This window comes from Oncorhynchus kisutch, linkage group LG7 (genome assembly GCF_002021735.2).
Source record: "Oncorhynchus kisutch isolate 150728-3 linkage group LG7, Okis_V2, whole genome shotgun sequence".
NCBI classification, from domain to species: Eukaryota; Metazoa; Chordata; class Actinopteri; order Salmoniformes; family Salmonidae; genus Oncorhynchus; species Oncorhynchus kisutch.
The window spans coordinates 52,610,903-52,626,141 of record NC_034180.2 but is presented as its reverse complement, the minus strand read 5'-3'; the positions used below and the strand labels follow the sequence as shown (position 1 = coordinate 52,626,141).

Sequence of the window (15,239 nt, the reverse complement as noted above, 5' to 3'; positions counted from 1 at the left end):
TAACTCGCTTGAAGGATATGCACAGTAGGAGACGAGGATATGCACAGTAGGAGACGAGGATATGCACAGTAGGAGACGAGGATATGCACAGTAGGAGACGAGGATATGCACAGTAGGAGACGAGGATATGCACAGTAGGAGACGAGGATATGCAAATACTTACAAGAAAAATAACGGGAAACATGCTGACCATAAATGATTCTTTATTTGATTGTTTTATTCAATTTGAAAACTAAATACTGCTTTATTTTAAAGGCAAAAAAAGTATACAATGACAATGCATAACATTGATAATCCAAAAATATAGTACTGGCTAACAACAATATAGGGCAAAAAACATACATGAATTGTGAACTTGAATGTGCGGCATTCAGTAGGTATCTTACAGAAAATTGATAATAAAAAGGGAAGATAAAGTGAGTTATTTCAGACACCTAATGTGCTTTAACTTAAAACAAATACATAGTATTGTCTGAAATGGCACCCTATATACACTGCACTACTTTTGATCAGAGGCTTATGTAGGCACTACATAAGGGTGCCATTTGGGACACAAAACAGACTAGATTAGTAATGGCTAGTGTCACCCCTATGACTCCATATAATACCATTCTACAACACTGTACAAGTGTTCTGTCAGTGCCCACAGTAAATACAATACTTCTTACTTGATGGCATCCCATTGCTCGTTGTCAAGACGACAAGATAGCACAGGACAGACACTGTCTCTCAGGTTAACTCAACTTAGCTACCAATTCAGCCTCCTTGTCTAGAAAATATCTAGTGCAAACTTGTTACACTTTTATTCGATCTTTCATCTTATATTCCCATAAAAATCATTACACCACATGACAAGTCCAATGTTCCATTCTAGTTTCCTAACGTTTTTAGTGTCAAGTCAAGTGAGAATAGGGCAACACAATTTATTCTGCTCCACAAAGTTCACTGACCCAATTCAATACAATTCGTGGCAAAACGTTTTAAGTCGATCAAAAGTGGAACTTTACTACACCAAACTGGTGGACACATAGAAGCAGAATAAACATAGAGAGGTCAGCTTTTATTTTATCATCATACTAGCTTGATTCTTGTTTCATGGACAAAGTGTAGAGATAACTAGGTCAAAACTCCATAGCAATTAATTTGTTATACCAATAATCATTAATGACATTTGAAACAATCAGTTTGGAGAGGTGATATGCTGTACTCAAGTGATGGGACAGCCAGTGTCTGGCTGAGGCCCAGTTCGGTGTCCTGACTCCAGTCCAAGGTGATACACGAACAGTCTAAAATTTACATTACAATGACTCATGCTGGTGCACGCAAATTCAACATGAATTTAATAGGTGCCCTAACGTCATCAAAAACAAAAAACACACACACAGCATTGGCAGTACAGCTATATTATCGCTGTCCAGGTGACGCAAGCCTACCAGACTACTGTCCTGATCTGGGCCCGCGCGCAGTGAGCGCAGAGCGTGTTGGACCAGGAAAGAACGCGCCACCTAGCCCGTTCTCAATACCCGCCCTATTTTTGACACTAGTTGCCGCAGTTCGGCACCGCACTAAAGCGAGCTTGTTACCTTTAGGCTGATATACATATTTATTTGGTTTTTCATGACATTTCTGCGGTGATTAAATTTCAAATATTTATCAGATGTAACTGTACAGAAATATTTTTACCAGCTATGTGTATTCTCAAATTGAAAAGAGCGCGCTCCCCCGCGCTCCAGCTGCACTAGATAGGGAATATTGCGCCATTTAGGACAACACAGGGCCTGCTGCACACCCTATGACACCTAGTTAGTCCAGCGTCTATTACAGTGATTGGATGAGCTGCAGGAATGCTAAACGTTCACTAGGTGGCAGCCTCAGGCCGTTATCAGAGGACTGGATCAACAGAATGGCTTCCCATGGAGTTCTTTGACCTTTCGTCATTCCTTTCAAAGTCACAATATTTAGTTTTCCTTTGCAAACAAACGAAAACAATAGATTAAGCGACATATTTCCCTTTCCGTAAAACATGTAGCCTACGGCCGTTACTGTTTCACGTGATGCACACATCTGGATTAGATTAACAGAAAATGCCTTAACAATAAACCCAAGTCTCAATGTGAACCCGGAAGCATTTAAAATACCCATCTCTCTTTCAGACACATAACACGTGGGAGGTAAACCAGAGATGTCTGGTTTACATCAACCTCAGTGCCCGTCGATTTGTACTATCATGCTGACCCCTTGTCACGCCAAACTGTCAACAGATCTGGGGCCAGGCTACAGGAGGAGCCACCCGGTCTGGGGCCAGCTCTAGGAGGAGCCACCCGGTCTGGGGCCAGGCTACAGGAGGAGCCACCCGGTCTGGGGCCAGGCTACAGGAGGAGACAAACAGATCTGGGGCCAGGCTACAGGAGGAGCCACCCGGTCTGGGGCCAGGCTACAGGAGGAGCCACCCGGTCTGGGGCCAGGCTACAGGAGGAGCCACCCGGTCTGGGGCCAGGCTACAGGAGGAGCCACCCGGTCTGGGGCCAGGCTACAGGAGGAGCCACCCGGTCTGGGGCCAGGCTACAGGAGGAGCCACCCGGTCTGGGGCCAGGCTACAGGAGGAGCCACCCGGTCTGGGACCAGGCTACAGGAGGAGCCACCCGGTCTGGGACCAGGCTACAGGAGGAGCCACCCGGTCTGGGACCAGGCTACAGGAGGAGCCACCCGGTCTGGGACCAGGCTACAGGAGGAGCCACCCGGTCTGGGACCAGGCTACAGGAGGAGCCACCCGGTCTGGGACCAGGCTACAGGAGGAGCCACCCGGTCTGGGACCAGGCTACAGGAGGAGCCACCCGGTCTGGGACCAGGCTACAGGAGGAGCCACCCGGTCTGGGACCAGGCTACAGGAGGAGCCACCCGGTCTGGGACCAGGCTACAGGAGGAGCCACCCGGTCTGGGACCAGGCTACAGGAGGAGCCACCCGGTCTGGGACCAGGCTACAGGAGGAGCCAAACAGATCTGGGACCAGGCTACAGGAGGAGCCACCCAGTCTGGGGCCAGGCTACAGGAGGAGCCACCCGATCTGGGGCCAGGCTACAGGAGGAGACAACAGATCTGGGACCAGGCTACTATGTTCACAGCACATCACTGATTGAACATCGACCTCGTCATTGTGACCAGTTTGAACCACCTCCCAACATATACAGCTACTGCACCTGGAAGTATTTTTGCAACATTATAGAGACGGTTTTTACGACAGGGGGGTCAGAACATAAACATGACAACAAAAACGCATAGCTAATATGCATCTGTATAAAACAGACGAGCTAAATCAAAATATACAGCGAGTGAGTTCTCATAGCCAGGCTCCCCCCAAAACAGATCAGCCATTCAGTTACAAAAGGTCCTCTGAGTGACAGAAAACAACATGGCCCTTTCCAAAAACAAAAAAAACCTCCCTGCGAGAACACGAAACTAATGAGCCGTCAGAATGAGTCAGGGGCTCAAACTCTGCCTAGAAACTCTACAAATAAATCCCTCTCCTCCTGACGGATATAAAAAATTATATACTTGGAATAAACACGCTTTTTAACCACCAAAGTCCTTCTGTCTGAGGAGCACAGCTCCGCTCAGCAGTAGGAATGCCATGTTTATTGTGAATCCTACATACTTTCTTAGTTATACAACGACAAGGTTAGCTCGTCATGTCATGGTTGTTATCCCTGTGGCAAGACAACAAAATACACAGGAGGAAGGGGGGGGGGGATGCATAATTATAATTCTAACCACATGAACAACTATAAATTGGAAACATGGCTTACTTGTTATTTTCTAGTTCGTTTCTTCCTCTTCTTGTTTTTGTTTGGCCTTCAGCAAAGTTCAGTCTCAGCTTTTGCTCAAAAAAAACAAAACAAAATAAATAAATAACAAGCTTTGGAAGAGAAAATTAGCGTGTTAAAAATGCCTCCTCAGTTGTGGCTGGAAGCGCATGTAGAGGACAGTAACGGCTGCAGCAGCTCCCAGGACGGCCACAAGTATTACCAAGGAGGAGACAGAAGAGTCGCCGTCAGGCCTGGAACTGGGGGGAACATTCATGGCCATGGTGGGCTGTTGGGACAGAGAAGAGGACAACAAAATAACACATATATCTGAGTTGTGTTCAGTGGGCCCCAAACAGCACTAGGCTATATATCCCTCAGTATATCTGAATGTGTCCAATAAGAAATGCTTCTTTTTGTTGTTGTTGTTTTGTTATCAGTTGCGAAACACTTTGCTACAATGTGCCCTAATGAATATGACCCGTCCAAGACAGTTGATTGAGAAGTCTCAGACAAGTGAAGAAAAAGAGCCTGCGTTTGTCCCACACACACACACCCTCTGCTGCACGCGAAGCTGCACGTCCTCTCCCGCTGACGTGAAGAGATCCACCGCAGCACTGTGTGACAGGTGCTCCAGCTTGTGACCATTAATCTGCATAAAGACAGAGGGAAAATAACATCATAGGAGCTTGATACATTATCGAGGACTATAACTGTCAGTACCACGATCGTTTAGGATCTCCCGTGCAGTGAAAAGCCTCATGAAATTAAAGCCACAATTCTACAGTAGATGGCTGGAATCTCAAGCCTAATACAAATTTCCCAGATAGACGATTGATTGATTGATTCAAACATCACATGACATTCCCCCTTCTTACCCTCTGATCTCTAATCTAGTCCACCAGTCGGCTCTCTAGAAATTGAGCCGCTGGGGACGAGGTTATCTTCTCCAAACCTCAAAAAAAAAAGTAAAGTGAAAGTCAATGTTTACCGCCAATATCTTGTCTCCTTCTTGTAATCTTCCATCCAGCGCTGCTGCTCCATTCTGTTTGATTTTCGCCACATAAATCCCACTGTCATTCAGGACATACTGCTGGTCCAGACCCCCCACGATGTTAAACCCCAGACCTGGAGGGACGGGGGGGGAGAAAGAGAAAGAGAGAACAGGAAATTAAAGTGAAAGTTCTCAGGTGAGATACTTAGTATGGAGTTCTCATTACATGGACATTTGCTGACTGATCGCCTAGCATCACTACTCTGGATGGTTCTAACTTAGGTATTTGTAGTTGTCCACATATTCTAGGTGTTGCTGCACATGAGAACTTGTTCTCAACTTGCCTACCTGGTTAAATAAAGGTGAAATTAATAAATAAATTTACCGTCTGGATATTGAAAGAGGAAAAGACCATAAAGACCTCTCTCTCTCTCTCTCTAAGGCTATGTAACTATGGTAGTGCAGAAAGTATTAGTTGGAGACAGGTCAGGAGAGGTGTGGACAGAAGGAGATGTCTGCTGATTACAATGTTGTTATGTGGGACAAGGTACAAGCAGAACCATTCCAGAAGTTGCCTATAAATTCCCTTCCATGCAGTCAGTCTTGTCATAATATTGCAGATGCGGAAGAGCGGTTAACGGAACTCCAAAGAAATAAAAAAACAATGTAAATGCCATGGAAACGCTCATTTAACTCAACTCATCTTGTAGTTACCAGCCCCGTCACGGACCCCGATGTCTTGCTCCCAGACAAACTAAACAACCTCTTCACTCGCTTTGAGGACAATACAGTGCCGACGACACGTCCCGCTACCAAAACCTCTCCTTCACTGCAACCAACGTGAGTAAAACATTTAAATGTGTTAACCCTCGCAAGGCTGCTGGCCCAGACGGCATCCCCAGCCGCGTCCTCAGAGCATGGACAGACCAGCTGGCTGTTGTGTTTACGGACATAATCAATCCCATCCCAGTCTGCTGTTCCCACATGCTTCAAGAGGGCCACCATTGTTCCTGTTCCCAAGAAAGCAAAAGGTAACTGAGCTTAACGACTATCGCCCCATAGCACTCACTTCCGTCATCATGAAGTGCTTTGAGAGACTAGTCAAGGATCATATCACCTCCACCCTTTTTATTTATTTATCCGTTATTTTACCAGGTAAGTTGACTGAGAACACGTTCTCATTTGCAGCAACGACCTGGGGAATAGTTACAGGGGATGAATAAGCCAATTGTAAACTGGGGATTATTAGGTGACCATGATGGTTTGAGAGCCAGATTGGGAATTTAGCCGGGGTTAACACCCCTACTCTTACGATAAGTGCCATGGGACCTTTAATGACCTCAGAGTGTCAGGACACCCGTTTAACGTCCCATCCGAAAGACAGCACCCTACACAGGGCAGTGTCCCCAATCACTACCCTGGGGCATTGTCACCTTACCTGACACCCTAGACCCACTACAATTTGCTTACCGCCCCAATAGGTCCACAGACAACTCAATTGCAATCACACTGCCCTAACCCATCTGGACAAGAGGTATACCTATGTAAGAATGCTGTTCATCGACTACAGCTCAGCATTTAACACAATAGTACCCTCCAAACTCGTCATCAAGCTCGAGACCCTGGGTCTCGACCCCGCCCTGTGCAACTGGGTCCTGGACTTTGACAGGCCACCACCAGGTGGTGAGGGCAGGAAACAACATCTCCACCCCGCTGATCCTCAACACAGGGGCCCCACAAGGGTACGTTCTCAGCCCTCTCCTGTACTCCCTGTTCACCCACGACTGCGTGGCCACGCACGCCTCCAACTCAATCATCAAGTTTGCGGACGACACAACTGTGGTAGGCTTGATTATCAACAACGACGAGACGGCCTACAGGGAGGAGGTGAGGGCCCTCGGAGTGTGGTGTCAGGAAAATAACCTCACACTCAACGTCAACAAAACTAAGGAGATGATTGTGGACTTCAGGAAACAGCAGAGGGAACACCCCCCTATCCACATTGATGGAACAGTAGTGGAGAGGGTAGTAAGTTTTAAGTTCCTCGGCGTACACATCACAGACAAACTGAATTGGTCCACCCACACAGACAGCATCGTGAAGAAGGCGCAATAGCGCCTCTTCAACCTCAGGAGGCTGAATAAATTTGGCTTGTCACCAAAAACACTCAAACTTCTACAGATGCACAATCGAGAGCATCCTGTCGGGCTGTATCACTGCCTGGTACGGCAACTGCTCCGCCCACAACCGTAAGGCTCTCCAGAAGGTAGTGAGGTCTGCACAACGCATCACCGGGGACAAACTACCTGCCCTCCAGGACACCTACACCACCCGATGTCACAGGAAGGCCAAATTGATCATCAAGGACAACAACCACCCGAGCCACTGCCTGTTCACCCCGCCATCATCCAGAAGGCGAGGTCAATACAGGTACATCAAAGCTGGGACCGAGAGACTGAAAAACAGCTTCCATCTCAAGGCCATCAGACTGTTAACCAGCCATCACTAACATTGAGTGGCTGCTGCCAACATACTGACTCAAATCTCTAGCCACTTGAATAGTAAAAAAATTGGATGCAATAAATGTATCACTAGCCACTTTAAACAATGCCACTTCATATAATGTTTACATACCCTACATTACTCATCTCATATGTATATAATGTACTCTATACCATCTACTGCATCCTGTCTATGCGGTTCGGCCATCGCATATCCATATATTTATATATTCTTATTAATTCATTCATTAATTTACACTTGTGTGTATTAGGTAGTTGTTGTGAAATTGTTAAGATTACTTGTTAGATGTTACTGCATAGTCGGAACTAGAAGCACAAACATTTTGCTACACTCCCATCAACATACGTTAACCATGTGACCATGTGACTAACCATGTGACCATGTGACTAACCATGTGACCATATACAATTTGATTTGATTGAGGCGAGCTAGCTACATAAAAAAGGTATTCTCACTGGTTACTGGCTAGAAAAACCTCATTTGTATTCGTCACATGCTTCGTCAACAAGTGTATATTAACCGGCCCTTCCCAACAACGCAGAGAGAAAGAAAATAAACGAATAATAGCAAAGTAAAACACTTAAATACACAATAAGAAACGATAACTTGCCTATATACACGGGGTACCGAGTCGATGTGAAGGGGTACGATTTAATTGAAGTAAATATGTACAGTACCAGTCAAAAGTTTGGACACCTACTCAAGTTTTTTTTTCTCTGCTATTGTCTACACTGTAGAATAAGTGAAGACATCAAAACTATCAAATAACACATATGGAATCATGTAGTAACCCCCCCCAAAAAGTGTTAAATCGAAATATATTTTAGATTCTTTAAAGTAGCCACCCTTATCTTTGAGAGCTTTGCACACTCTTGGCATTCTCTCAACCAGCTTCACCTGGAATGCTTTCCCAACAGTCTTGGAAAAACAATATGCTGAGCACTTGTTGGCTGCTGTTCCTTCACTCTGTGGTCCAACTCATCCCAAACCATCTCTATTGGGTTGAGGTCAGGTGAATGTTGAGACCAGGTCATCTGATGCAGCACTCCATCACGCTCATTCTCTGTAAAATAGCCCTTACACAGCCTGGAGGTGTGTTGGGTCATTGTCCAGTTGATAAACAAATGATAGTGGGATGGGATATCGCTGCAGAATGCTGTGGTAGTCATGCTGGTTAAGTGTGCCTTGAATTCTAAATAAATCACTGACAGTGTCACCAGCAAAGCACCCCCACACCAAAACACCTCCTCCTCCATGCTTCACGGTGGGAACCACACAGGCAGAGGTCATCCATTCACCACCTCTGCATCTCGTAAAGACATGGCGGTTGGAACCAAGCATCTCAAATTTGTACTCATCAGACCAAAGGACAGATTTCCACCGGTCTAATGTCCATTGGTTGTGTTTCTTGGCCCAAGCAAGTCTCTTCTTCTTATTGGTGTCCTTTAGTAGTGGTTTCTTTGCAGCAATTCAACCATGAAGGCCTGATTCATACAGTCTCCTTTGAACAGTTGATGTTGAGATGTGTCTGTTACTTGAACTCTGTGAATAATTTATTTGGCCTGCAATTTCTGAAGCTGGCACCTAATGAGCTTATCCTATGCAGCAAAGGTAACTCTGGGTCTTCCTTTCCTATTTTACCAAATAGGGCTATCTTCTGTATACCACCCCTACCATGTCACAACACAACTGATTGGCTCAAACGCATTAAGGAAAGAAATTCCACAAATTAACAAGGCATACCTGTTAATTGAAATGCATTCCAGGTGACTACCTCATGAAGCTGTTTGAGAGAATGCCAAGAGTGTGCAAAGCTGTCATCAAGGCAAAGGGTGACTACCTTGAAGAATCTCAAATATAAAATATATTTTGATTTGTTTAACACTTTTTTTGGTTACTACATGATTCCATGTGTGTTATTTCAGTGTTGATGTCTTCATTATTATTCTACAATGTAGAAAATAGTAAAAATAAGGAAACCCTGGAATGAAGTGTCCAAACCTTTGACTGGTACTGTACATCTGTATTCCCAGTCATGTGAAATCCATAGATTAGGGTCTAATGAATTAATTTCAAGTGACTGGTTTCCTTATATGAACTGTAACTCAGTAAAATCTTTGAAATTGTTTGTTGCGTTTATATTTTAGTTCAGTGTAGTTAGCATTGCTAGCTGCTAGCTAGGTCCTCATTTGGCTCAGTAGCAAAACCCCGATCTCGTGGCGTTCAAATTGAAGCCTATTTGCAATATCCAGATTAGCTACCAAATTGGCATAAATTAAATAAAGACAGCCAGCTAGCTAAGAACAGTTAGCTAGCCAGGCCATCCGTTTGCAAGCTTGCCAACTAACAGTAGATATTTCAGAGTTGCGACTGAAAGCTATTTTCTTACCTTGTGGTCCTCTTTTCAACTTTATATCCAGCACGATAGGCGCAGTATACATTGCTGACCCGTTCATGATGTTAGGAATCCAGAGGACAAGCTAAATAGCTGTTTTGATGGTAGTTATAAATGTGAAGGTGAACTCATACAGGAGTACCGTCTCTATTGCCTGCAGTTTCCTGCTCTCTGATGGACTAGAACTCCACTTCCCAGAATGCTCTTCAATCTACCGCTCTACTCGTGACCTTTGATTGAAACACCCGTAACTCTTACTGTCGATCAAGAGAAACGAATGTTTCTCAATCTGGGGGTACTAGCTGGTTAGTAGTACCCCTGGGGGTGCCTGGCCTATCCACAGGGAGTACTTGTACATAATTGTAAGAACCTAATGATAATCGCTCTGGGGTAGTTTCTCCTAGGTACAGGTCTAGGATCAGATTCCCCTCCCTTAACCCTTGGGGGGGATGCAAAACTGACCCAAGATCAGCGTCTAGGTGGGGTAACTAAACCCTACACCTGATCAGACAGTCGCACATGAAGGTGTACTTCAGGCAGAGCAATGTGTGACTGTTGTAGCTGTAGAAACCCCATTGATAACCAGTCTTAATGTATCAGCACTCTGTAATCTTAGACAACCCTTATTATTAAAACAATACCTTGTCTTTGGCAACGAATCTACAAAGTCATACATTGATTTACTACAGTTCAATCACATGTTTACTGTAGATCTGTCTTCTTCTTGCAATAATTTTTGCAAAATAAAATCAGTGATAACATGATGTGATCCTCAAGTCGAATCGGGAGATGACAGACAGTCGAGGATTAATACTGACAAATTAAAAGATACACATTTGCTACGATTTACGAGCTCGATCTAGCTAAAGGAAGAACGAGTGCAGCCACCCAAGGCTCCGTCTATTATGCTAGTCTGTCCAAGTCCATCTAGCCTCACAGCCTCAGCCTCACAGCCTCACAGCCTCACAGCCTCACAGTCTCACAGCCTCAGCCTCACAGCCTCACAGTCTCTCAGCCTCACAGTCTCACAGTCTCACAGCCTCACAGCCTCAGCCTCACAGCCTCACAGTCTCACAGCCTCACAGCCTTGGGGCGGCAGCGTAGCCTAGTGGTTAGAGCGTTGGACTAGTAACCGGAAGGTTGCGAGTTCAAACCCCCGAGCTGACAAGGTACAAATCTGTTGTTCTGCCCCTGGACAGGCAGTTGACCCACAGTTCCCAGGCCGTCATTGAAAATAAGAATTTGTTCTTAACTGACTTGCCTAGTTAAATAAAGGTAAAAAATAAAAAAATGTAAAAAAAACAGCCTCGCAGCCTCACAGCCTCGCATTCTCGCAGCCTCGCAGCCTCTCATTCTCACAGCACCCACCCACGCACGCACGCACCCACACACCCACACCCACCCACGCACCCACCCACGCACCCACACGTGCGCACGCACCCACCCACACACACACCCACCCACACGCACCCACACACACACCCACGCACCACCCACCCACCCACGCACCCACACACCCACACGCACCCACCCACACACCCACGCACGCACGCACCACCCACCCACCCACGCACCCACACGCACCCACCCCCACGCACGCACGCACCCACACACACACCCACCCATCCACACGCACGCACGCACCCACATGCACGCACCCACCCACACACACCATAACTCTGAAAGGTGAACCAAAACTGTGATTATAGACAGTAAAATACACTAACATATTTTGGGGGCTCCCGAGTGGCACAATGGTCTAAGGCAATGCATCTCAGTGCTAGAGGCATCATTACAGACCCTGGTTCGATTGCAAGGTAGTGCACTACATAGGGAAAAGTGTGCCATTCGGGACTCAGTCCGTAGTCTCTGAGTGTTAGATCAAACTAGGGTCCACGCTGTAGAGAGTGACATCCCGCCACTACACGCAGCAGGGTGACGTCTTCAAACCCTCCGGCTCTGTGCTCATCCTCCAGACAATGGTTCCCATCCACGGCTACTTTAAATGAGTCCTCTTCCACTAGGACAGGACAGACACAGCTCAGAAAATAAAAGGTTTCTATGGAATGTGATGCTCATCTGGGTAAAGTCATATTCCAATAAAGAGGTGATGCCATCTCCCATGATGCAGCAGTCCTTTAGGGAGATGCCATCTCTCATAGTGCAGTCCTTCAGGGAGATGCCATCTCTCATGGTGCAGTCCTTCAGGGAGATGCCATCTCCCATAGTGCAGTCCTTCAGGGAGGTGCCATCTCCCATAGTGCAGTCCTTCAGGGAGATGCCATCTCCCATAGTGCAGTCCTTCAGGGAGGTGCCATCTCCCATGGTGCAGTCCTTCAGGGAGATGCCATCTCCCATAGTGCAGTCCTTCAGGGAGATGCCATCTCCCATGGTGCCATCCTTCAGGGAGATGGCATCACCTTCTCTTTACACAACCCAATTTCCCCTGTCATAACTCCTCACATTAGTGCCACACAAGAGAGATGATGTGCAGGTTGGCCGAAAATAAACGTGTGTCATTTTTGGATATTGATTAGCAATGATCAAGGATGCACAGAAATACCAAAATATGTTGTGTAATTTTTAGTTGAGTCTATTTGTTTGCAATAAGAGAACAGATCAGATCTTTTTATGAGAGGACAGATCAGACCTTCTGTAGGAGGACAGATCGGATCTTTTTATGAGAGGACAGATCAGACCTTCTATAGGAGGACAGATCAGACCTTCTATAGGAGTACAGATCAGACCTTCTATAGGAGGACAGATCAGACCTTCTATAGGACATATCAGACCTTCTATAGGACAGATCAGACCTTCTATAGGAGGACAGATCAGACCTTCTACAGGAGGACTACAGTGCCTTGCGAAAGTATTCGGCCCCCTTGAACTTTGCGACCTTTTGCCACATTTCAGGCTTCAAACATAAAGATATAAAACTGTATTTTTTTGTGAAGAATCAACAACAAGTGGGACACAATCATGAAGTGGAACGACATTTATTGGATATTTCAAACTTTTTTAACAAATCAAAAACTGAAAAATTGGGCGTGCAAAATTATTCAGCCCCTTTACTTTCAGTGCAGAAAACTCTCTCCAGAAGTTCAGTGAGGATCTCTGAATGATCCAATGTTGACCTAAATGACTAATGATGATAAATACAATCCACCTGTGTGTAATCAAGTCTCCGTATAAATGCACCTGCACTGTGATAGTCTCAGAGGTCCATTAAAAGAGCAGAGAGCATCATGAAGAACAAGGAACACACCAGGCAGGTCAGAGATACTGTTGTGAAGAAGTTTAAAGCCGGATTTGGATACAAAAATATTTCCCAAGCTTTAAACATCCCAAGGAGCACTGTGCAAGCGATAATATTGAAATGGAAGGAGTATCAGACCACTGCAAATCTACCAAGACCTAGCCGTCCCTCTAAACTTTCAGCTCATACAAGGAGAAGACTGATCAGAGATGCAGCCAAGAGGCCCATGATCACTCTGGATGAACTGCAGAGATCTACAGCTGAGGTGGGAGACTCTGTCCATAGGACATCAATCAGTCGTATATTGCACAAATCTGGCCTTTATGGAAGAGTGGCAAGAAGAAAGCCATTTCTTAAAGATATCCATAAAAAGTGTCGTTTAAAGTTTGCCACAAGCCACCTGGGAGACACACCAAACATGTGGATGAAGGTGCTCTGGTCAGATGAAACCAAAATTGATATTTTTGGCAACAATGCAAAACGTTATGTTTGGCGTAAAAGCAACACAGCTCATCACCCTGAACACACCATCCCCACTGTCAAACATGGTGGTGGCAGCATCATGGTTTGGGCCTGCTTTTCTTCAGCAGGGACAGGGAAGATGGTTAAAATTGATGGGAAGATGGATGGAGCCAAATACAGGACCATTCTGGAAGAAAACCTGATGGAGACTGGGACGGAGATTTGTCTTCCAACAAGACAATGATCCAAAACATAAAGCAAAATCTACAATGGAATGGTTCAAAAATAAACATATCCAGGTGTTAGAATGGCCAAGTCAAAGTCCAGACCTGAATCCAATCGAGAATCTGTGGAAAGAACTGAAAACTGCTGTTCACAAATGCTCTCCATCCAACCTCACTGAGCTCGAGCTGTTTTGCAAGGAGGAATGGGAAAAATGTCAGTCTCTCGATGTGCAAAACTGATAGAGACATACCCCAAGCGACTTACAGCTGTAATCGCAGCAAAAGGTGGCGCTACAAAGTATTAACTTAAGGGGGCTGAATAATTTTGCACGCCCAATTTTTCAGTTTTTGATTTGTTAAAAAAGTTTGAAATATCCAATAAATGTCGTTCCACTTCATGATTGTGTCCCACTTGTTGTTGATTCTTCACAAAAACATACAGTTTTATATCTTTATGTTTGAAGCCTGAAATGTGGCAAAAGGTCGCAAAGTTCAAGGGGGCCGAATACTTTCGCAAGGCACTGTATATGTGAAAACACCCTGTGTCAGCATTACTGGAACATATGTAATTGAATGGATAAATTAAAGGGGAGCATGAACGGATTGATGAATCCTGTAGCCTAGTGTAGTAGTGTGAGCACCTACTGGTCCCTTCCGGGGTTGGGTTCCCCTACTATGGTGATCAGTAGCCTGGGCATTATGCCAGCAAGGAGAGGCAGTTCGTAGGGCACTGGCTGAAGCTGATGGTGCATAAACAGTACAGGTTCTGGAAGGACAATAGTAAAGGGCTTACATTTGTAACATATATATATATATATACTGTATGTTTCATTAAAAAGACAAAACTAATAGAAATTGCCTTTCTCAACAACAGATCCAATAGTACACATTTCCATATTAATAAGTACACATTTCAATATTAATAAGTACACATTTCAATATTAATAAGTACACATTTCAATATTAATAAGTACACCTTTCAATATTAATAAGTACACCTTTCAATATTAATAAGTACACATTTCAATATTAATAAGTACACCTTTCAATATTAATAAGTACACCTTAAAATATTAATAAGTACACCTTAAAATATTAATAAGTACACCTTTCAATATTAATAAGTACACATTTCAATATTAATAAGTACACCCTTTCAATATTAATAAGTACACCTTTCAATAAAAATAAGAGAGGATTGGATTAAGAATTGGTAAAAATATTGAATATATGAGCTTTAATAAGTGACATTGTATCAGGTTTCAAGAAAAATTGACCACTATCCAGTGTTGCCACTAAAACTGTCACTTAGTCATAATTAAGACATAGTAGATACATCCTTATTATATCAAGGAAGAAATACAAATCAAGCTTCCTGACAAATTCAAAACATTTCCTTATTGATAAAAAAAAAAGTAATATCTCATGAGTAATGAAACGACTATGTTGGCGAACTCTAGAACCTCGCCTACATTCCAAACGCCACTGGAAAAATGAGTCACCAACCCCCACCCTCCCTTAAGAAGTCTCCACTACGCCCTACACCAAACAAACCAGAACCTGATACTCTACATGAGCCTAATAG

General features: G+C 44.6%; 1 protein-coding gene across 1 annotated transcript; it reads right to left on the bottom strand.

Annotated features, from left to right (window-relative positions):
• Window positions 1-186: 186 nt before the first annotated feature.
• LOC109894729 (synaptojanin-2-binding protein) lies at window positions 187-9,935 on the bottom strand. The gene is made up of 4 exons (XM_020488428.2): window positions 9,707-9,935; window positions 4,792-4,928; window positions 4,357-4,452; window positions 187-4,089 (listed from the first exon to the last, which is right to left on the bottom strand). The coding sequence occupies exons 1-4, from the start codon at window positions 9,771-9,773 to the stop codon at window positions 3,937-3,939; spliced, it is 453 nt and encodes a 150-aa protein (XP_020344017.1). The 5' UTR covers window positions 9,774-9,935; the 3' UTR covers window positions 187-3,936.
• Window positions 9,936-15,239: the final 5,304 nt, after the last annotated feature.

Coding starts and splice junctions, on each gene's coding strand:
- LOC109894729 (XM_020488428.2), bottom strand. CDS start 9,773: ATGAACGGGTCAGCAATGTATACTGCGCCTATCGTGCTGGATATAAAG. Junction 4,929..9,706: donor GTTGAAAAGAGGACCACAAG/GTAAGAAAATAG, acceptor CCGTCCCTCCAG/GTCTGGGGTTTAACATCGTG. Junction 4,453..4,791: donor AAGGAGACAAGATATTGGCG/GTAAACATTGAC, acceptor GTCTTTATGCAG/ATTAATGGTCACAAGCTGGA.